At 37.4% G+C, this 22,874-nt stretch overlaps 1 protein-coding gene across 16 annotated transcripts in view; it reads left to right on the top strand.

Moving 5' to 3' along the window:
• MPP2 (MAGUK p55 scaffold protein 2) overlaps nt 1–22,874 on the top strand; it is a 94,288-nt gene that overhangs the window by 2,909 nt on the left and 68,505 nt on the right. For 7 of the 16 annotated variants that reach the window (XM_087947057.1, XM_087947052.1, XM_087947051.1 and 4 more), the window contains exons 1-2: nt 5,388–5,588; nt 14,162–14,267. In XM_087947057.1, the coding sequence (XP_087803183.1) occupies nt 14,237–14,267 (31 nt within the window). In that variant the 5' untranslated portion in view covers nt 5,388–5,588; nt 14,162–14,236. Of the gene's footprint in view, nt 1–5,386; nt 5,589–14,161; nt 14,268–22,874 lie in introns of those variants that run through there. The other 9 variants (XM_087947050.1, XM_087947049.1, XM_087947048.1 and 6 more) reach the window with 3 other exon arrangements.

Here is a 22,874-nt window from a genome sequence, read left to right as displayed (position 1 = left end):
ATGAAAAGCAGGCCTCTTGAATGAAATGGCAGGCACTTATTCTTCTTTCCCTCCAATTTGAGCCTTTCCCCAAGACTGGGGGTGGGGGGGAAGATTTTTTAAAAGATTCCTTTTTAAAAATCCTGCCTATTTTTATAAATAGCTCAAAGTATTAAACATACCTAATATTCCTTTCTTCTCCTATTTCTTTTCCCTACAACAACCATCCTGTGGGATGAGTTGGGCTGAAAGAGAGCAACTGACCCAAAGTCACTAGCTGATTTTGTGCTTAAGGCCAGAATAAAAGTCACATATTCTGGGTTTGTAGCCTGGTGCTATTAGAAAAAAATTATGGTCCATTCTGTGATGGAATAAATGAGCACAGTGCATGAAATGGAGGTAGATTTTATTTGACAGCAAATCAAAACTTACAATTCAGTTCTTCAAGATAGCCATGAAATCAGAGCAGTAATATTTATAGTGAAAATGGGCTTTGATTGCGAGGTGTGTAGATACATTGATCAAAGTGTTTTTTTGTTCTGGGGTTGCATGGTTAGGGAGTGTCATGGCCCTGTTGGAATCTGATTCTGAGGGAGAGGTGGAATAGCTGACAGGGCGTAGGAGTGTGGCTCCGGTGGCTGTGGAAGAAACTGGGGAAGGGCACAGTCCGGCTGGGCATTCAGAGGAAGACCCAGGCCCACCCCCTCTTCATCCTAGGGCATGCAGGGAGGAACAGATAAGGGAGCAATGTGGGTTACGGGGGAGAAAAAGGCCCTGATTCCCTTCATTAGCTGCAGCTGGGAAAACAGGATAAAGAAGGTGTTTGCGCACAGCTCCTTGCTGGAAGCAAAGTGTGAATTATTTTGGTTTGTCAAGTCTTATCTGAGTTCTGGCATCCTCCCAACTGTGTGTGTTTTGTTATCTTTTGAAGTCTTCAATTCCTTATCCTGCCCTGTCTCATTAATTGCTGCAACGTGGTTTGTGTGGTTTTTATTTATAATTTATATGTACTTTGGGTTCAGATGGAATTTCTTCCCTTTAAAAACTGTTCTTGGGAGATTTTTTTCTCCAGCTGATGATAACTGGACATTGGGGGCCAAGTTGGAGGTATTAAAGGGACTTTACCTATTTTTGTGACTTTGTTGATTTTGTGCCACACCCCGGGTCATCACAGGGAGTGTGGTTTTCTAAGTGTGGAATCTTCTCTAGGTGTGGAATTTTTATGAGGTGTTGGGGATGTGGCTTCAGTATTGTGAGTTAGGAGGTTTCCATATCTTTGAGATGATCTTGCTTCCTGACTGATTCACGTGTATTGGCTGCCAGCTTACAGGTTTTCAGCTTAAATTTAAATTTCAGTTTTCAGTTTTTTTAATTTTTAGATTTTTAAATTTTCAGCTTAAAGATTTTTATAACCTTGCATATGGGTCAGGAGAGGATTTGCCTATGGAATAGATGGAAATGAGGGGGGGGGTTCATGGCTAAACAGGGTGTCACGGAGGTTTTTAATCTTTAAAATGTACCTTAACAAATAGACCAAACTTGGTTACTTATCAACCCTTAATTCTGTTAATCATTCTGAAACACTAAAATCGTATAAGGCATGCTGAATTACAAATGAGTCAGCCACATTTTAGTCAGACTTGTAGCCCATGGGCCAGAACATCACATGCTGGCCACCCCCATACCTGGTTTAGCGAAGCGGGAAAAAGTTGCAATACATCACATGACAACACCATGACGTGAGTTTGACACCCCTGGCCTAGTACCCTGTTTCTCAAACAATACGGCCTCCCCCAATAGGAAGTCCCAGCATGTTTTAAAGGCATGAAATGAAATTAAGCCCCTCCCCCCAAATTAAGGCCTATATTAAAACATGCAAAATGGGGGGGAATGGTGGGGGGGCTTGCCGTTAGGAAGTACTTTTGTTGCACACCCAGATATGGTGCTGCCTGCGTTGACCCCGATACGAAGTGCCCCACCAATGCTGAGGTCAACATCCAAGCTGTCGCCACCCGCCTGCCCGAAGATGCAGGGGGGGGGAATTAAGTCACCCCTGAAAAGACGACCTAGCCATTTTTGGGGGGCTCAAAAAAAAAAAAGACCCGGCCTTATTATATGAGAAACACGGTATATATTCCAAACCCACCTTTTATGCCCTGTTATTATTCAGTATTTTATGTGAATATAGATAATAGTGTTGTCTTAGTAAACCATGGTTCAGTTAGTCATAGGTGTTTTATGCACACAACTCCTGCTTTCACGATTTATTTTCTTACTATTCTGCATACAATTTCCCTTCCCAAGTTGCCTTTTAGTAGGGGGCAACTATATCATTACTACTTCCTTATGCACCTTAAGTTAAAGTAAGTGACTGATATAAATTTACAGGTGCCAAAAAAAATGTAAACCGTTTATGTAAAAATGAGAAGCGTTCCAACAAGTGTTTAAAGAGCTAGCAATCTTTTCATTCAACATGATGGCTATACTTTGTTTACATAGAAGTAGGTGGCCAGTGTATTCTTTGTCTTGTGTTCAGAGCAGAATTGTAATGAAGGACTTAACTTAAAACGTTGAAGCTATGGATTCAAATTTTTTATCCACAAGTTTATTGGGTGACTTTGAATCCATCACTCCCAGCATAACTCCCAGAACAGGACTGTTGTAATAATAACAGTCTGTTGGGATTATATTTTACTGAAATAAAACTGCCCTGGTACTAACAATTTAGTATTTGAAAATAATTGCCACTTGAATCTAAATCCATAAAAATTTCCTTTATGGCTGAGAATAGGCTCGGTGTTTGAGGATCCATCTTGAAATAAAGTCAGTTGCTAGAAACATTGGTGTCTGCCAATTGAACAAATGTTGTAACATGCATGACATGACATATGCTATGACTTTTTACTTGTATCAAACAACATGAAGTCATTACCTTAGTGCATCAGTTGCATGTTGACATCTTTAGACATATCAACATTTTTGATGTCATTGTGGAATACTGTAGATGCCACTGGCTGAAAAGTATTTGCATCCCTACCTTCTTGAAGCTGTGAATAAGCAAATCATTTGCAAAACATTACAGCCTAGTAAGAAGTCAGTAACCTTAAACCCAGTAAGGTAAATTTAAGATAAACTTACTCAAATCCAACTCCTGAGGGATATTAGAAACCATTATGTGAAATTATGCAATTGTATAAAGTTTGTAATAGGTTTGCTCTAATTTTAGCTCATCCAGTTACTGTTTTGTTTGAAGCTGCTCTTCAAGCAAGCAAGCAAGAATGATTGAATGCACATCAGACACTAATGCACCTATATCAACTTTACCTAATTCAGTGCTTTCCAGAAATCCAATAATATCTGTCTCAAAGAACAAGCTGGGTATGAATGATGAAACTGAAGTTCAAGACATTTGGCTGACATACTGCAATTGGTAGAAGCTGACCCTCTGATTCAGGCAACCAGTACACTCCAAATAATTTTGGAATACAATTCCCCAAGTGTCCCATCATTCCCTGGATTGACTGGAGCTGGGGAATATAAGGTTGGAGGGCACAAGGTTGCTTCCCCCACTGTTTTCAAATGGCGGCCCTTCTTTTTAATGTGGCAGCAAAGTCAGTGACCTTCCCCCAATGATTCCAGGATACCATCGGAACATTTTAAAGACTTTTAAGTAGCATAAGCATATCATATTCACTCAAACAATCATTTAGATCTTACATACCAAAATGTCCTTTTTATCTCTGGCCAAGAAAGAGTTTAGGAAGTCTTTAGAGCAGGGGTCTCCAACCTTGGCAACTTTAAGCCTGCCGGACTTCAACTCCCAGAACTCCCCAGCCAGCAAAGCTCAGTTGGAACAGGAGGAATTCTGGGAGTTGAAGTCCGCCAAGCTTAAAATTACCAAGGTTGGAGACCCCTGCTCTAGAGAGCGCCCTCAAAAATAAACCTTGACATGGAGAAGATGCGACTTTGTTTTCTCCCCTTGGGTGTTCTTCTGCAAGCTGGACTGATGGACCATCTCAACATGTCATTAATATTGGCAGCTTTCAATCAGATCAAATTGTTATTTTCAATGACAAGAGTCTTATTAGGAAAATGCTTGATTAAATTCTCTGCATCTTTACAGGGAATCCTCAACTTACAACAGTGCATTTTTTTGACCAAAGTTACGTCACTGAAAAAGTGGCATGACCATTTTTCACACTCATGGCCTCTGCTGCATTCCCCTTTGATCATGAGATCAAAATTCAGGTGGTCGGCCACTGATTCATATTTACAACCATTGCTGAGTCCTAGGGTCACATGGTCACCTTTATGGCCTTCTGACTAGCAAAATCAGTGGGGAAGCCAGATTCATTTAACCACCACATTAGTAACTTAACAACTGCAGTGATTCACTTAACAATTGTGGCAAGAAGGATCATGGGGAAAATTCACTTAATGTCTCACTTAACAGCATAAATGTTGGGGTCAATTGTGGTTGTAAGTAGAGAAGTACCTCTATATATAGCCATGAAACATTTTGCACCTTGATTTACCCTTGCACGCATCTTCTTTTCAGGTTCCATTTCCAGCACAATTTATTAACCCTTTCTTGCCTGGCCAGTAACTCATTATACAACCTGCTAAAATTATTAAATCCATTTTATCTTTATGAATTAACCACGAACTCTGCATGTTGCCTGAAATTTTTGCACACCAAACTTTCGGTTCTGGTGCTTTTCACAGCTCAATAACATACAGATGTTCAGGTGTGAAGTGTTATCTCAGTTGGAGCAGGAGGATAAATATCATGTAGAGTTCTGCTCAACTGTCCAAGGTTTAGAGGTTTGGATGGAAGGAAAATGGTGCCAGGGATGTTCTTGTCATAATAAAGGTTGTTTGGTTTGGACTTAGCAGTAGGATTTGTAAGCTCAGCCAGCTGTTCCTTAATCATAAAAACTTGCTGAAAACAAGCATTAGACATAACATATTAAACAAACTCAGCCTATTTGACTGTTTTCACACCTTATGCCACACCTCCATTTATTAATATGTAGACCAATATCTGCAACTGGCCGGGCTCCCACTAAATAAAAAAAATATTAGTATAATTGCAAGTGAAACCTTCTTTGTGGCTCTTTTTGTTATCCATAGTTAAGTTTGTTACACAATCATGGTTTATGGTATCAACACAATTTTGGGTGGTCTTATGACAAGCGATGTTGAAAAATAGTTGCCCATTCGGGTATCAACATGCCTGTAAACTCGTCCTAGGAAAGCACGCATCTGTGCCCACAAGAGAGGAAGCTGTTCAAAGAGACGCGGCCCCTCCTTTCGGCCAAATCTAATGGGTGAGTCAATACCCGATCGCTTGCACTTTGCTTGTGAAATAATAAGAAAAAGCTTGAGAAGAAAGCTTTCCCCGCTAGCTGGGGCTTGGTGGGGCCCAGCGTATCTTTCTGTGAAGTGTTGCCCCTTTAAAGCCCCTAGAGGCGACGTCAGGAAGTGATCCGAGCCGGTTCCCAGTCAAGCCAAGGGAAAGCTTAGCTACGAAGCCGCGAATCTCCAAGATCAAGAGAAAGGGGGATTTGGTATTCCCAGCCTCCGGCTTTAAGCGCCGCCGTAAACAGGTGAGTGAGGGCTGCCAGCTTTTTCTCCTTCTTTCTTTCGGCGCACCCATTCCCCCCTCTCTCTTTCCTTCTCTCCTCTCCCGGCTCTTGTCTTTAATAAAGGGAGTGGAACGGAGCTGTAAGCCACCGTAAGCCTTCCCACGATTTCAGTGTCTGCTGCGTGGACCTCGTCGCCTCCTTTTCTGTCCTTCCCACTCCGACTCATTTCGCTCCTCTCGGCTGGAATGTCCCCTCGCTGTCGCCCCGGTTCTTCCTTTGCGTTGTGTCATCTCGCCTCTAACCCTAAAGAGAATCTCTTATCTTGAGATTTAGCTCTCGATGGAGATTTACTCCCTCCACCGCAACCTATTTTCCTTCCATTCCTTCTTCTTTCAGATCAGTTTACTCCAAAACCACGCGGATCCTTTCCGATCTGTCTTTTTTTATTACCAATGGGCGGATTTGCCAGAGTATTAGATTCTCTCTTTCCTCTCCGATTTTCTTTCAGCCTTGAGTAGCGTTGCTCGTGTGAGGTCTTGGAGGATTCTGTGGTTTCATTTTAAATTGTTCGCGGATTTAAGTGTAGTACAGGGTGGAAGGGACCTGAAATGATGAATATAATAATTCCTCCGATTTCTGGTTGGAAAAAGAGGGGTGGAGATGTGTGTTATCCACATCATAGAGAATAGCTGGGTGTTCATGTGACGTATTTAACTATGGTTAATTGAACCACGATGAGGATAAGCCAGATTTCTGGGCTTTCATAACACACTGAATCATAAACAAATTGGATTAGACGATCAGCATTATTAAGCCAAAATATGGGTAGCCAAGGGTATGGCTTAGTGTATTGTGCAAAATGGCAATCATTGTCTCACTACATGGGTTTAGTTGTAGTGCGATCCGGGATGTGAGTCTACTTTGAATTAAGTCTCAGTGGGAATTGCTTTCAGAGGAATAGGTATCATGCTTTGCAGCTTGTTTCTGGCAAGATGATGATGATCCCTTTCAAATCCAGTTGAAAAATGTTCTCTTACTGGGGCATGAATAAATGAACATTTTATTTTTCCTGGACAAAAGTATTTATTTTTGTGCAGGGAAACCATAATATGCTTTTAAACCACCCAATCTTCACCACACCTTTTTCTTTAAATTGCTTTGCCTTATTTCATCATAGTGTGATGATAGACAAAATGGATGGCAGGTCTCACATTATTCAACTCCCTAAATCTCTGCCTTATTCCAGAATATAGCAACAGTGCAGTATTTTAGTGTTTTGCAGCAAATTAACACAAAGTAGGTGGTGATCTGCATTTCTGAATTTGAGGTGGATTACCTGTTTGGATAGCTAGGATATCTAATATATATAACACATGTGTACACACACAACTCTTGAGATTTTAGAGATGCTGGAAGCCTGTTTAGACTTAATGAGAAAAATAAATTACATTCTATGTTTCCTCTTTTCTCTCAATGTATGTAGCTAGGAGTGTAAAATGCTGTTTTTTAAAAAGAAAAAAAGAAAGGAAGAAAGAAAGAAAAAGAAAGAAAAAGAAAGAAAGAGAAAACAGTGCCTAAAAATTAGGAGATATGCTCTTTTTCTTTGTCATGTGGCTGACTTTCTCTCTTCTCCTTATCTTTTGAAGTAGATTGAATTGAGAAAGTAGAACTGAAGTAACCTAATTAGATCCTTGGCTGAGTAAGTATTTGAACCATGGGCTTCTTCACCCAACACAAAAATTCAGGAGTAACCAAGCCTCTAGTCTCCAAGTGTTTTGCATTGCCTTCCCCTGATTCTTGATCAATGACCATGCTGATTTTAGGAATCTATCACATCTGGAATATGCAAAGTTCTCTAGCACTACTTTGAAACTGTATTAAAGTGATTGTTATTGGCTAATGATCAGTCATACACAAGACATGCTGTGCTAAGTTGTGATTTATTTTGCACATTTTTTTAGAGTTTTAAAATTCTATATTTATTATATTTTATTTTTATTATATAACTCAAAGCAGCTAACGTTCCTAATACTCTTTTCTCCTATTTTCCACCAATTTGCTCAAATCACCCAGCCAGCTTTCATGCCTAAAATGAGACTAGAACTCCCAATCTCCTGGTTTCTAGCTGGATGCCTTATCCACCAAACTGGTAATTACTGTTACATGTATTGTTAGGGCGTAATCTCTATTACTGTATGTCATTGACATAGTCCATTTGAATCAATTTTAGTTTGTGGCATAATAAATTTATACAGAACCAACATCTACATATAATGTGTTATTTATTTGAATGATATTCAGCCAGATGTGCTCTGCCATGGACAATTCTGAACATTGTGTCACTAAATATTTATTCCAAATTGTACTTATGGCAAAAAGATGAAAGTTGCACAGATTGTATTGTTAGGGGGAAAAAGGCAGATCACATTAACATTGCAGATTCATTTTAAATTTATTTGGCATAATAAAGAAAAAACTGACTCACAAGCATGTGTAAAGTGTCTTTGGCTTGCAGCCAGACCCGCCCCCCCAAAGCCAGTATAATTACTCATGATTATTAAGGCTTAATTCATAATGGTTTATTTGTGTGGATGCACAGTCCATGGATATACATTTTTGCAACCATGACAGATAGTAAAAAGTGGTTTATATTGTAAAATGTACACTTTTACATTACCCTATCCCCTAGTCTCAGATTTTTAGTTGCTGACATAGCTTTTCAGAAGTTCTTTGTGTGTGGGGGGAGGGAAGGAGGCAAGAGGAAAAAAGCAATTTGATGCTTAAAATTCCAGTAGATAAGAGCATAGCTATATTTAACATTCCTTTTCAGCATGTGGAATCCCAGTTGTAGCCAAATTTTGAAACATACTTGAGATTTTATTTTCAAAATGGCCCTGAATGATGTGCACTTCCTCTTTTTTTAATCCGTCACAGTAAGAAGACTCTTACTGTGTGTGTGTGTGTCTATAAAAATAGAAAGCTACTAACATTGCACTCCATGGAGACGGAATGCACAGCATATTACATAATATGAAATGTGATGATAGGCTAGCACACCAAAAAGATTAGTGGTCCGTTTGCCCCCCCCTCACTTGTCATGTGAACTCATTTCTGCATAATGCACAAGTGTGCTGGTTGATAATTTTGAATGGATGTGTCATAATTTCCTTGGTCTAGGAGATTAGTGGAGGAATAGATTGTGATGGCCTGTGTATGCATGAAAGATATAGAGGATTGTTTTGTGGAAGATTGATGCTTTCCTAAAAGCAACATGAGTGCAAGCTCAAATTCCTACAGCAATCTTTCTGTCCCTTAAACATATTTATTACCCTCAGTCAACCAACCATGACTGCCCAAGGTGTTCATACTGTGAACAGGTGCTCTAAATGATCTCTCTTAATGATCCTTCTACCTGCTGTCAAATAGTGCAAAAAATCTATTGTTACTTATACTATTTGCATACAACCTGTACAGGAAATGCATAAGTACAACCCCTCTCTTGAACAATTCTCAGTTTAAGATTTTTGGGTCTTGGCCTCAAGAATGAGATAGCCATGATTTTCCCTTCTAAATTGTTAAAATTAAAAACATCTAGATACAGCTTGCTTTGCATTCAGTGAGGATTTCTGCAATTCTATATAATCTTCTTCTATTACTCTTTCTCAAATAATTATTTTCAATCTTTTCCTGAGGACACTCAAAACAGCTTCAAGAGAAATAAAAAACAAGCAAAGTTAAAAAGGTTAAAAACAATAAAGTTAATCATGCAATTTAAAAGGCATAGCTGATGAGGAAAACCTGAAGCTTTTTGTCTGTAGAAGAGCAAAGAGCAAGGATTAAATCCAGCTACCAAGGAAATTATTTCTATGTCACTCTCTTTCCAACCTTTCCTCTTCTTCACTGAATGTTTTTCTACTGACCTTTCTGAGCCAAATCATTTTACTTTATTTATACCCCATTGGGAATAGATTGTCATGGGAAAATAAAAATTTATCTGTGAGGTCACTGATGGCACATAATCAATTCATATACCACATTTCTATCTAATGGGAATCTCATAAGCATTTTCCCCCCTTCACTTTATAAAGTTAAATCGTTTAAAATATTTTCAAACAAAAACATGTTTGTGAATATTACATGTTCCACAATTAGTTTATGGACCCAATATTTCACTGCCATTTTACGGTATGAATTCATTGAATATTTTCTTTCCAGATTCTTCCTCCATCTAAATTGGAATTGAGAATGGAAATTGGAATTCCATTCTGCCTATCTCATACTCCAAAATTTAATGCCAGATTTAGCTCAGAGTTCCCTAAGATTTACTGCTGAATATTTTTTGTTGAAGCAATTCCATAAGAGTTGCTTACTTTGCAACCTTAAAGCTTATGTTAGACTACAATATGCTGTATGAAAACATTTTTATTGTAGCAACAAAAGCAAGGATTTGATAAGATTGAAAAATGCAGCAGGCAAATAGAAGCTATTCTAATCTTTAAGGAATTTATTGGGCTTTATTCTCCTTGCTTGTCATCCTCCTCCTCTTGCTTTTGAGATTTGTATCTCTAAAGCATCCCTACATGATTATACAGATGGGAAACATAATTTGTGTCCAACAGTTTTCTGCCTTGGAATCTGTAGTTTCTGTTTGCCTGTATCCAAGATGTGAAAAAATTAGATAGTGTTGAAAGCCTAAAAATCGGTCCACGATGCTATTAAATGATCATAAATCATACTGCAAACATCTGAAATGAGAGGGTGGAATACCAAGAACTGATTGAGCCCTCAGTTCCATTGTATGTTTTATAGGTATGCATTAAATTATAATATGAGTCTTGTTTTCACCCACTGGTTAACTGCTGTAAGTTTTTAGTATAGTTTTTACCCTGGAGTTTTTACCCATCATTTTAGTAATTTGGGTGGGTGGGGAGATCCTGCAGCATTCAATCTATTTCCCGCTAATCTTGCGAAAGCTGCCTTCAATTTTCCCCACTCTGAAAATGAATGTAGTGGCATAAAATGGCAAGAGAAGCTGCTGGGAATTCTAAAACTCTCTCTTCAGTGTCTGATTCCATGCTGCAGGCAGAACCAGGATTAAAAAGCAAGACTTAGGTGTTTGTTGGGTTTTTTTTAAAAAAAAACAGCCTGGAGTCTAACCAAGCTAACTTGTTAGAGGTGGTTTCTTTTTCTGCATGTAAAATACCAGAAAATAGATATGGCAACCAGAGTAAAAGAAATCTTGGTTTTATGTCTTTGTCTTTCCTCTTCACAATTTAGGCTGAGCTACCAAGAACTTTTATCTGAGTATGTTATTGTTGTTGTTGTTTTGAGTCTTAGATTTTTTTTTATACAGTTCAGTCTATACTTCCTGTAGGGAAAGGCTACATCTCACCTCTTAATTAGGACTAACTCCATTCCTAATGTATTATTGATTGTCCAATTATTGATTAACTGCAGCTTGTGGGCATGTCAGTTCTCTGACTAATATTTTCCTCCTGTCAGCAGATCTGCTTGAGATTTTTCTTGTGAACTGTCAATGAAGGTTGGACTAATAATGGAGCACATTAGAGGAGATCAGCCCAATCAGTTCCTTTGTTTACCAAGAAACCATGCAAGAAATATTGGCTAAAATTTTAGAGTTTATAAGAACATCTATATTTTTTCACACATATCAGGTTCATTTGCACCATATCTAGGGATGCATCAAATCATGTCGCATCTCCAGATCTTAGAAAAAGAGACAATTGCTGAAAAGATATTAATATTCAGTGTAATTTGGTATTTGTTGGACAAGCATTGGGAGAATTTGGTTCAAATCCCCATTTAACTGTAATTTCACTGGATGACTTGAACCAGTTGCTCCCTGTCAACCTTCACCATCTTCCAGTATTATTGGAAGAAAAAAATAGTACAGGTCTATTGATTAGAAGAAAAGATAAATAATAATTTATGTTTTCTTGCAAATATTTTTCCTAGTGCCTGAGAGTGTGATAGTCAGTGGAAATAGCCTTAGGAGACAGGAGGGAGAGCTGTATACTGGATAACCAGCATGTAGAAGGTGTTTTAGTTCACCCAAAGGGAGGATGGTGTGGGAAACATTTCAGAAGGGATCCTTCCTAGTTTTCTGGACTGTAAAAGCAAAGGAAGGGGTGAAAGAGAAAAACGTCCAGTCTTGTAAAATTCTGTTAATGTAACTTAACAATAAAGAAAGAGATAGTATTCCTGATTGTGCTTGTCTGGATAACCTCATGGGTTATTGCTAACATCAATCTTGCAGGATTGAAGCAGTTTGATTGCTTTGGGGAAATTGAACCAGTTCATCAATCCTTTGGGAAAATACTGTATATTTTTAGTTCTTTGGCAATGACCCTTACGGGAAGCTAGGGACAAAATGAGCAACCTTTCAATCCAGCTGGAAGGATTTGCCTCTAAGAGCTTACACCCCAACTTCTCTGTGTTTCATTACAGCTGTAATTTTTAAAGGCCCATAACAACCAAGACTTCCTTTCTTCTGTCTAGCCTCTATTTAGTGCAATAAATAGTTATACACAGGAGAAAGAAAGATTTGGTTTTTACTAGAACTTAAAACTACAGCTGTAGGGGAATACAATGAAGTTGGGATGAAAGCTCTGTTGAAAACAATAAGACTTATTCCTAAATTAAACGGAATAATATTACACTGTTTATAGTTGGAATATATAAAGTGATAAAGTTTAACATCCTTTTCAGAATAACAATGTTTTTGTTATGTCAGATAATAAAATGATTGATTGATTATATACTATTGAGTCATTTTTCATTTCCTCATGATGATTTATCTCTGTTATTTCAAGACTCCCAATAGGGTACTTTTTGCCACTATAACTGAGTCTTTGCTGCTGGTCATCCTCTTCTTCTGCTTCATTGTACTCTTTGTGGTGTGCTAAAGCCTTATTTAGGGAACTACGGTAGATCTTTGTATAATTGACTGAAATTGGATAATTTGACCTTGGTTACAGTATTTGTACCTGGAATGAAAATGCTAAGTTGATTTATTTGATGATCCATTAACATGTTTTCTTAGCTGTCTATCGTATCCTCAGGAGACTTCTCCAAGCCAAAGTTCAAAGGTGTCAATATTGTTATTGTCCCATTTCTTTAAAGTCCAACTTTTGCTTCCATAGAGTGTCACAGCATGATTCTAATTAGATGCAGCACTGCATCTGAATATCTTTTTTAAGACCTTCAATAGCTCCTCTATCAAGTGCTAGTCGATGGTGTATGGCTTATTCCTTTACTATTGATAGTTGATTCTAAAAAGCTACTTTGTTAGTTCTGAGGCTGGTGATTCTGATTGTTGTCATTAGTTGGTCTTCTTTATATTTAATTTTAGTCCCATTTTTCTACTATGTTCTTTTACTAGTACTAGGGCTTGCCAGTGCTTTGCATTTTCAGCATTGTAATGTCATCAACACAGTGTAGGCTCTTGATGTTTCTTTCCCCAGTTTTAAAACATGCTTATCATTTCCAATTATACAGATAGTCCTCTACATATGAACATAATGGAGCCTGCCCCTTATGTTGTTGTAATGGTCATAAAACAGGTAAATCATGGAAACTGATCAAAACTGAAATGCTGCAAATAACCATAAATGCCACAGTATTGATGTGCATCTGAAGTTGGGCCACATGATCACAGGGTGGATCTGATTTTCAAACACAGATTGTAAGTCCCTGTTTTTGAGTCAGTGGTAACTTCAAATGGTTGCTGTATAATCTTTTAGCATCAATTTGCAAAGAAATGTCAGCATACAGTTCAGTATATGTATGTGAACAATAAACCATATTTATTATCTGTATTATTGAGGTCAGAACGTTATGAAGTTTTGAAGAACGTAAGAGAAATTGCTTTTTAAAAATATATTGGCCCCAAAGAATGTGAGATTAGTTAAAAATGGTGGTAAAAGCAAAACAAATGAGATCTAGGCAGAAAAGTTCAAATGTTTCAGTCTTACAAGCCTGGCTTTGACTCTCTCTGTGTTTTTTTCCATGCTTGCAATGTTTAATTATGGTTGACAACTCTCTTTTCTTGGATGCAGTCTTCATCATTCATAGCTGCACCCTTGTTTAGTTTTTTAATGTTGAAAATAACTCCACAAATTTGAATGGGGCAGATGGTAGATTACTTCATTTAGGTGGGCTTTTGATAAATCTTGCCAGAATTTGCATATTCTTCATAATTAGGATGAGGAATTTTCAGATTTTTAAAAATTTGAATGTGGGAGAATGTGGGCTGGTGATTCTGATTGTTGTCATTAGTTGGTCTTCTTTATATTTAATTTTAGTCCCATTTTTCTACTATGTTCTTTTACTAGTACTGGCAGAAGATAAGTATCTCCTTAGCTCTTCTTCGTATTCCTCTTTTTATTACCTAAAGAATAAAATGCAAAATAAATAAAAAAATCTAGTGATGACCATATCTATTATTTATAAATAATCTCTGAACTTGATATGGGGTTTCAGAATTAAGTGGTTGTATGCTACTGTAGGCCATGGGATAAATTTTTGAGACCATCCTTTGAAGAGGTGTTGTTCAATTTCTTCTCTTTCTGTAGGATCACCTCAGATAGTCATAAGAAGAATTAACTATTTGTAATTCTATCACTAAGAAGACTTCTCTAGTTGTCGAAATGCCTGTTGCTTCAACCAACTCTGAGACAGGTAAGAACGTATTCCTATCTCTGATTCATATTTTTCCAGCCTGGTATTTTCCAGAAATCTAAAGCTAAATTTAGAACAAAACTGGAGGGCATGAGGTTGCACTTTCTATGAGATAAAGCAAAGATTTGTAGGTATTTTATACTGCTCCCATAATTTCTTGTCAGTATCAACTGGATTTACAGGAGTTCAAGTTGGAACTTGCCAGAAAACTACAATGTTCCTAATCCTTAACGAGTTACCCCATTTTCTGCATTTGCCAAAACTCTGACTCACAGGTTGTGTCAATGAACTAGTCACAAACTGTTTTATTTCCAATACTTATTGATATTCTCTGGTTAGTAACCATAATAAAGACATATGTATGCATATAAACTAATAGATTGGCTGGATTCAGCTAAAAAGTAATCAAATTTAACAGATTGTGCAAATGCAGTTGCTAGGTCTTTGACCTGGATAACTGGGTTGTATAAACCCAGCTATTCTGCTTTTACATTTTGCATTAAGATTTTGCTCTTACTCTCTCTTAGTCTTTTTCATCTGGTGAAGGCAGCCAGCCCTAGAATTTACTAGATATTTCGATTTACAATTCCCAATAGATCCAGGGATTAAGGATTGTGAGTATGTTCCTATGCATACTAGAGATGACACACAAGATTTTTTCTGACACACAAGATCCTTACATCTAAAAAATATCCAAGTTACCCAGGAGTTTGCCCTTCCTGAAACCATCATCTGTGAACTATCCTCAAATATCACAATTCGATTCTTACTATGTTACAGAGCACCTGATTATGACATCGAACATGTAAACAAGCTAAATACATTAATAACAAGGGCTGCATCCTGCCCATACCCTTTTATCCTTCTTGGTGATTTCAATCTACCTCATATTGACTGGACCCTAAATGATTGTACAACTGAAATCATACACACAACCTTCTACAATGCTATTACAAATCTGGGACTGGAACAACTAGTAATCAACAACACTAGACTAAACAACTGCCTCGATCTCATCTTCTGCAACAGTTTGAACTTAATTTACGGAATACAAACTAAAGAACCCTTTTCCAGTAGTGACCACAATATGATTGACTTTTGTCTCAACATACGTCCACACAAAAATCACCACAATGATGTAATCCCCTATTGTAACTTCAAAAAAGGCAACTATGATCTTATAGACAACGATCTCTCATCCCTTGATTGGCAATCTCTATTCACTGGATGCAATACCGTTGAAGACCATTACAACATATTTTTACTTGAAGTCAAAAGAGTCATCAAACTATATGTTCCAACAACAACTCCCAAAACAAAACAAAAAAGCAGATTACCCATATCAATAAGGAAACTTCAATCCAAAAAGAGATCACTCTGGCAGAAAAACAAATCTGGTCACGTTGCCAATTTCAAAAACCGATACAAAAATTTATGCCACCAGATAAAGACCGAATGCACCAATTATCACATTAAACAAGAGGAAAACCTTCTAAGCACCAATTCCACCCGTGCTTTTACAATTTTGTAAACAACAAACTAAAAGACTCAATGTCCATCCCTCCCTTGATAGGACCTGATGGTAAAGACTGCGACGACGACACCATTAAAGCCAACATCTTTAACACATTCTTCGGCTCAGTATTTGTAAACAGCAATGGATCATGCCCAGTATTTCCTAGCCGTACCACAGATAACAACAATGATCTAATACATATCGATTTCACAGAAGACAATGTCGAAAAATCACTACGCAATCTAAAACCATCTCTATCTATTGGACCGGATGGAATATGTGCCTACTTCTTAAGAAAGCTATCCACTGCCATAGCCAAACCTCTAAGCATAATCTTTGAAAAATCTTTCAGGACCAGCTCCTTGCCTAACCTATGGTCACAAGCCACAGTCATCCCCATCTTCAAAAGGGAGACCCAAGCCTAGTTGAAAATTACAGGCCAATCTCCTTATGCTGCGTCACCTGTAAAGTCATGGAATCAATTATTAACCAATCCATCATCCTCCACTTAGAGACAAACAACCTACTCTCCAATAAACAATTTGGTTTCAGAAAAAAACTATTCTGTAATCTGCAACTCTTACACTGCAAAAACATATGGACGACACAACTCGACCAGGGCAAAGCAATAGACGCAATCTACATAGACTTCTGTAAAGCCTTTGATTCAGTGGTACACGACAAACTACTCCTAAAAATAAAATCCTATGGTATCTCTGGACAACTGAATAACTGGATAGAAGCATTCCTGTCAAACAGACAACAAATGGTCAAAATCGGGAGCGTCCTATCAAATCCAGTACCTGTCAATAGTGGTGTCCCCCAGGGCAGTGTTCTTGGACCAACTCTCTTCATACTCTACATAAACGACCTCTGTGATCATATTAAGAGCAATTGCGTTCTCTTCGCTGATGATGTAAAGCTGTTCAATACCACAGACAATACTGCTACCCTACAAAAAGATCTTGACTATGTATCTGAATGGTCAAACAAATGGCAACTTCAAATCTCAACAAATAAATGCTCTGTCTTACATATTGGCAAAAAAAAAATCAGAAAATAAAATACAAGCTGAATAGTCAAGATCTTGTTGATGACCCAAGCTCTGTAAAGGACCTTGGAATACTCACCTCTAATGATCTAAGTGCTAGAGCCCACTGCAACTACATAGCCAAAAAGGCATTAAGAGTTGTTAACCTAATCCTACGTAGTTTTTTCTCTGGTAATATCACACTACTAACCAGAGCATACAAAACATTTGCTAGACCAATACTCGAATACAGTTCATCAGTCTGGAACCCTCATTACGTATCTGATATTAGCACAATTGAGAAAGTCCAGAAATATTTCACAAGAAGAGTTCTCCACTCTTCTACTCGTTGTAGAATACCTTATGCCACCAGACTTGAAATTCTAGAACTAGAAAACCTTGAATTACGCCGTCTTCGGTCTGACTTAAGCATGGTATATAAAATCATACATTGCAATGTCCTACCTGTCAATGAATACTTCAGCTTCAACCATAACAACACAAGAGCACACAATAGATACAAACTCAAAGTAAACCGCACCAAACTTGATTGCAGGAAATACGACTTCAGCAATAGAGTGGTCAATGTCTGGAATACTCTACCCGACTCTGTAGTTTCTTCCCCAAACCCCAAAAACTTTAACCTTAGACTGTCTACTATTGACCTCACCCCTTTCCTAAGAGGTCTGTAGGGGGCGTGCATAAGCGCACCATCGTGCCTACCGTCCCTGTCCTATTGTTTCTCTTATTCTTTTATTTTTCTTATATGTACCCATTTCATGTATTCACAACTATGTATACACTTATACTTATTATCTTGTAAACAATTGGCAAATCAAATAAATAAATAAATAAATAAATAAATAAATAAATAAATAAATAAATAAATAAATAAGATGGCTAGCCCAGCCTGTCGCTTTTTCACTAGGACTAGGGGAGATTTGGTGTTAATGAAGCCCAAGCAATTATCGGAGGTAGTGGGCTGCAGGGATTAAGGTTTTTGACTAGAAGGGAGAGAGGCCTCAGGTCCCAAGTCTAGCCTTTGCCATTGAAAGATTTGAAGCCTCTCTTTCAGCATCTCATAAGTTTGTTGGCTGTGGAGATGATATGTGTATAAGCTACTTTCAGGTCTTGGAGAATAATTACAAATGAAGAGTTTTCTGCAATATTGGATCCACAATTAATTATGCAAACAATCTATGTCTGGATAAACAGAGTGCTGATAAAATTTAACTAGCTTTCTCTGGATCTGCTGCACATTTCATTGCTGACTGCCTTATTCTTTGGATCTAGAGCAAGGTGTCAAACTCAAGGCCCCTGGGCTGGATCCGGTCCATGGTGTGCTTAGATCTGGTCCACAGGGCCGTCCTGGAAACAGTGAAGGACCGGCTTGCAGTGCTTCTGCCCGCCTGAGCTCCATTTTTGGCTCCGATGGCCTCCTGCAACCCTCTGCCAGGAAAATGGAGTTTGGGAGGGCTGCACAAGACCCTCCAGAGCTCCGTTTTTGCTGGCAGAGTGCTCGGACCACCACAGGCATCCCTGACACGAATGACATCAAGATAGCAATGCCCATCCTTGCTACACCCACCCTGGCCATATCCACCCAGGCACCATGATGCAGCCCTCAATGAAATCAAGTTTGACACCCCTGATCTTGAAGAGTTTTAGCTCTTCAAGATATCATATTCCCCCCCCCCCTCTTAATTATTGCATTGTACGGTAGAATTATTGTTGATTTTTCAGATATACCTGTTTAATCTCAATCTATTGTCACATGGACACATGCTCAGCTTTGTCCTGGCATTGTTCCCCTTGTTCACACACAAGCAAAGAACTTCTTTTTTTAAATTATAGGATAATAATTTGAACACACCATTAGTTAGAATTCAGCCAAGATATCATAATCTAATGAAAACAACTGTTTCCTGCATTTGACAAGCCTATTTTATGTCCAGAAACTTAAAATGATTTTGAGAGGGAATGGAAACCCAATAAGCCTTCAGCCTGTCTCTGTGCACTATTATATCGGAATTAGGTTACTGACCATTAGTTTTAAGCCTGGAACAAGATTTGTTTATTAACGAAATATTTCTTTGTCCTTCAGAGATGGGCAGGGTTTCCCCCCCAGATAATAATAATTAAATCTACATTTCAGTTTCCTAAAACAATCAGCAAAATAGCTCCAGTTCAGACGCCATTTGTGGAAACCAGATGAAATTTTACAAATTTTTCTTTAAGAGGTAATCAAGCCTCTTTCTAAATGCAATAAGTTGATTGAAGTGGGTTGGTTTTGCATCTCCTGAAGTAAAATTGAATATTGAAAATAATCTCTCCATAAAAACAATTCCTGATTTACTACTGATTTTTGAAGAGGAAGAAAATATAGAGGGTTAGACTCAAAAGCCAAAATGATTCTTTCCAGATGTATAATTCTATGAAATTCTATGGTTTTGGTTCTTGTTTATGTCCATACTTATACTTGTTATCTTGTACATGTTTGACAAACAAACAAATAAATAAAGAGTAGCCCGCTAGTTGCTTGACTTAACTTGAGAAAGCATCTGAGAAATTTCTGAATTCCTAAGTTTTCTACCCTTTTTTAAACCAGGGTAGAGAACAGGATACCAATAGGTTTCAACATAAGGCATTAGGGAATGCATGAAATAGAAAATGATGCTTTGTTTTAAACCTGAAACAAATTCATCATGTTTTAGAAGGTTTGTCATAGCATATCTCAGTAGGCAGCAGATTGGCAGAAGTTCTTGGCTGCTCCAAGTTTTGCCTGAAACAAATCCTGGAGTGTCTTGCAAAGTGATTGGACCTTGTCCTTTCTTCCATGCTCCTCTGCTTGGTTTGAATATTGGCCTGCCTGCCCATCTTCCCAGTGCCTTTCTTGTCCTATTTCTCTTTAACCCTTTCCATCTCCAGTGTCATTGGTTTTCAATACAACCTAGGGATAGGCCTCAACTTTTAACTTGGTTGCTTAATGACCATTCAAAGTTATGTCAGAACCTCCAAAAGGTATGAGCAATTTCTGATATCCCCCTCATGGTCATGTAACTGCATTTTGGCCACTTAGCAATCAGCCTGCATTTACAGCTTTTTGAACATTCTGCAGTCATGTGACCCTGATTTACAAAGTTTTTGCTAAAAGCCAGCATTCACTTCCAGTTTTCAGCAAAAAAACAAAAACAACAGCAAATGATGCTTAACAAGCATGGCATTCACTAACATTTGGCATTTGCTTAACAAGCATGGCATTCACTTAACATTTGGCATCCCATTTTAGAGCTGTCATAACTTATGACTGTAATGGGCAGGCTTCATTACAGTTGTAAGTTGAGGACTATATCCAGTCAATTCCCATACCTAGCTAGTTTGCCCCCTGTGGTGCATCAAAGATAGGCGCACAAAGATCTAACAAAATAAACTAGAAATATAGGTTGTCAAGACTGGATTGTGTGTAGTATGTGTAGATTTCCCTGACATTGTATGGCATACAATGAATGAATGAATCAATCAATCAATGAATTAATCAATTGGCATGGCAATCAGTGCTTTTGGTTTTTTCGTGCCTAATCCAGAAATACATCTTCCAGAGCCGACATGATTTGGTCTAGATGGCCCAAATTTACACGTTTCAGCCTGGTTGTAACCAAAGGTTTGGAAATTGTTCAGTAACCATGAAACTCAAAGAAAGTGGTAACCACCAAGCTATGGCATGGTTTGGAGGTTGCAGTAGATCTCTAAGAATTCTCTTGGAAACTGATCTGAACTTTCTGGGCTAATGTACAGATTGGTACTTTTCCACCCACACTTTCCAAATGTTCTAATATGTTTCTTGACTAAAAAAACACAACCCCAAAATTCAGTCAGTCCATCATTGGAGAAAAAAAATATAATAAGGAAAACTTTTCACACAATTTTACAAAAGTCACAGAGAATTATAGAAATAGGACAAAACAGATTTACTTAAGATTCTGCAAAATGGATTGACTAATTGCACTTTTTGCTTTAAATTATAGAAAATAAAATTATTAATAATAATGGATGAAAGCAACATAATAAAATAAGTACAAGTGTCAAATTTAGTATGCTTCAGTTAAACCAAAGGATTTGGTTAAAAACAACTATAAAGTCGATATGTTGTTTTAAAAAGACGGGACAAAGATAGGAGAAAATATGAAACTATAAATCATTCATAAAAATCTATTATTTATTTAACTGGATGAGTTGCTTCTCTTATGCTACAATAGCAACAGCACTTAGACTTATATACCACTTCACAGTGCTTTACAGCCTTCTCGAAGCAGTTTACAGAGTCAGCATATTCCCCCCAACAATCTGGGTTCTCAAATAAATCAAAGAAACAGGATCAGATTGCTTGGAAAATCCTCTTTGTTGTCATTTGTTGAATCACAGGGAATCAGGTGGCATATACATTTAGTATCTTAGTTATTATTACTATCTTTGTAAGAGTCCTTATTAGCTTTCAGATATTGAGTAGGGATACATGTTAAACATCTATGTTGCTTGTTGGCAGGATTGGTCCTTTTAATGTTTGTTTGTTTGGTTTATTGATTTTTGTGCCATCAAGTTGTTTGCTTCCTATCCTGTTTCTTTGAAATCCATAGGGAATATCATAGCTTGCACAATTCTCATTTTTGTAGGTATGTTGAATAATACTTTTGTTAAAATCAATTGGCTTCATTAGTCTGACAATATGCAACTGTGTGTGGTAAAGATAATTAGCACTTATTTCAGTAACACTCTTGATTACTGTCTTTTCCCTCAGGTATCTCGCAGGATCTGAGCATGTGCATGCATATGTCTCTGAGCAATGCAGTGCTCATTAGCCATACATATAAATAAAAGCTCTAATATTGCCATTCATTTTCCATGTACATACCAAGATGAAATGTATGCTAACTGCAACAATTTTAAAATTACATTGTGAAAGAAACTGGGCAGGATTAGGTATTGAATTAATAACACATTAACATACTATTAAGAAAACATATTAGATCGTAGTAGAGTGAATAATAGATTTATAGTACTGTATTTTGGAGGTCACCGTATCTACCTTCTGCTTCGGAATTTCTAAGTTTGATTTAAAAATTTGACAACAAAAATTTCCAATCTGGGTCATGTTTTTTATTTATGAAATATTTGGAGATGAGCTAAGGAATCTGCATTCTAAGAACCATACTGTGAGGTCAGCTCGTTTTGCAATCACTCCTAATTTGGACTGTGATCCCATTTAGCCCAAATATGATTTTATTTGACTTGTTTTTTATTTTCTCAAATAAGTTAGGCCTATGAGGAAAGTTTCATATTGACATTATTGAGTTTAATTTCAAGATAAATTTTGAATATTGTAAGAAAAGGGATATGCTGTACCTGAGTTTGAAAAAGGAGAATTATATCAGCTTTAACCTAAGTTTATTTAGAACTGTGAGAATAACTCAGTAACCAAATTTGTACAACATACTAAACTGTGGTTTAGTGGTTTATAGTTCAGGGTATTGTAAAAAAAATTCAACTATTGTCACAGCATCTGTGAACCATAGCGACCTTAAATAAAAATAATGGCTTCTTTGAGGTTAGCATAATATAGAAACAGGGTGATTTAGAGGGTTTTTTTGGCTTGGGTATCAGTTTTAGTGTTTTTCATGAGTCATCTACTGTGGGAGCAAATGTTCACTCATGTGATATGTAATCTAGTTTTATATCTACTAAGAATGCAGCAGAAGAATAGTGATTGTGCATAAGATTGACACCTTGAATATCCTAGCTACAAGGCATTCAAAGAGGCTGCCTATCCCTGAACAGCTTCTGCTGCTATTTTATTTACAAAATCATGGTAGATAATCTTTTTTTTTTTTAAACAAGTTTTATTTTCAAGACAAACAATACATAAATACACATAAACACAAAACATAAAAGCATAAAAAATCTCTTTTCTGAAAGTTGCTTAGTCCCGGGTTAAAACTCTTGGTACAGACACAAGTTCAGTTTCATATTCATTTTACATACCATTTCATATCTTATTAACATTTTC

This window comes from Notechis scutatus, chromosome Z, assembly GCF_049901735.1.
Source record: "Notechis scutatus isolate UNSWTSFEM ecotype Mainland chromosome Z, rNotScu1.2, whole genome shotgun sequence".
NCBI lineage: Eukaryota > Metazoa > Chordata > Lepidosauria > Squamata > Elapidae > Notechis > Notechis scutatus.
The sequence above is the reverse complement of the archived record's forward strand: the minus strand, read 5'-3'. Positions and strand labels throughout refer to the sequence as shown.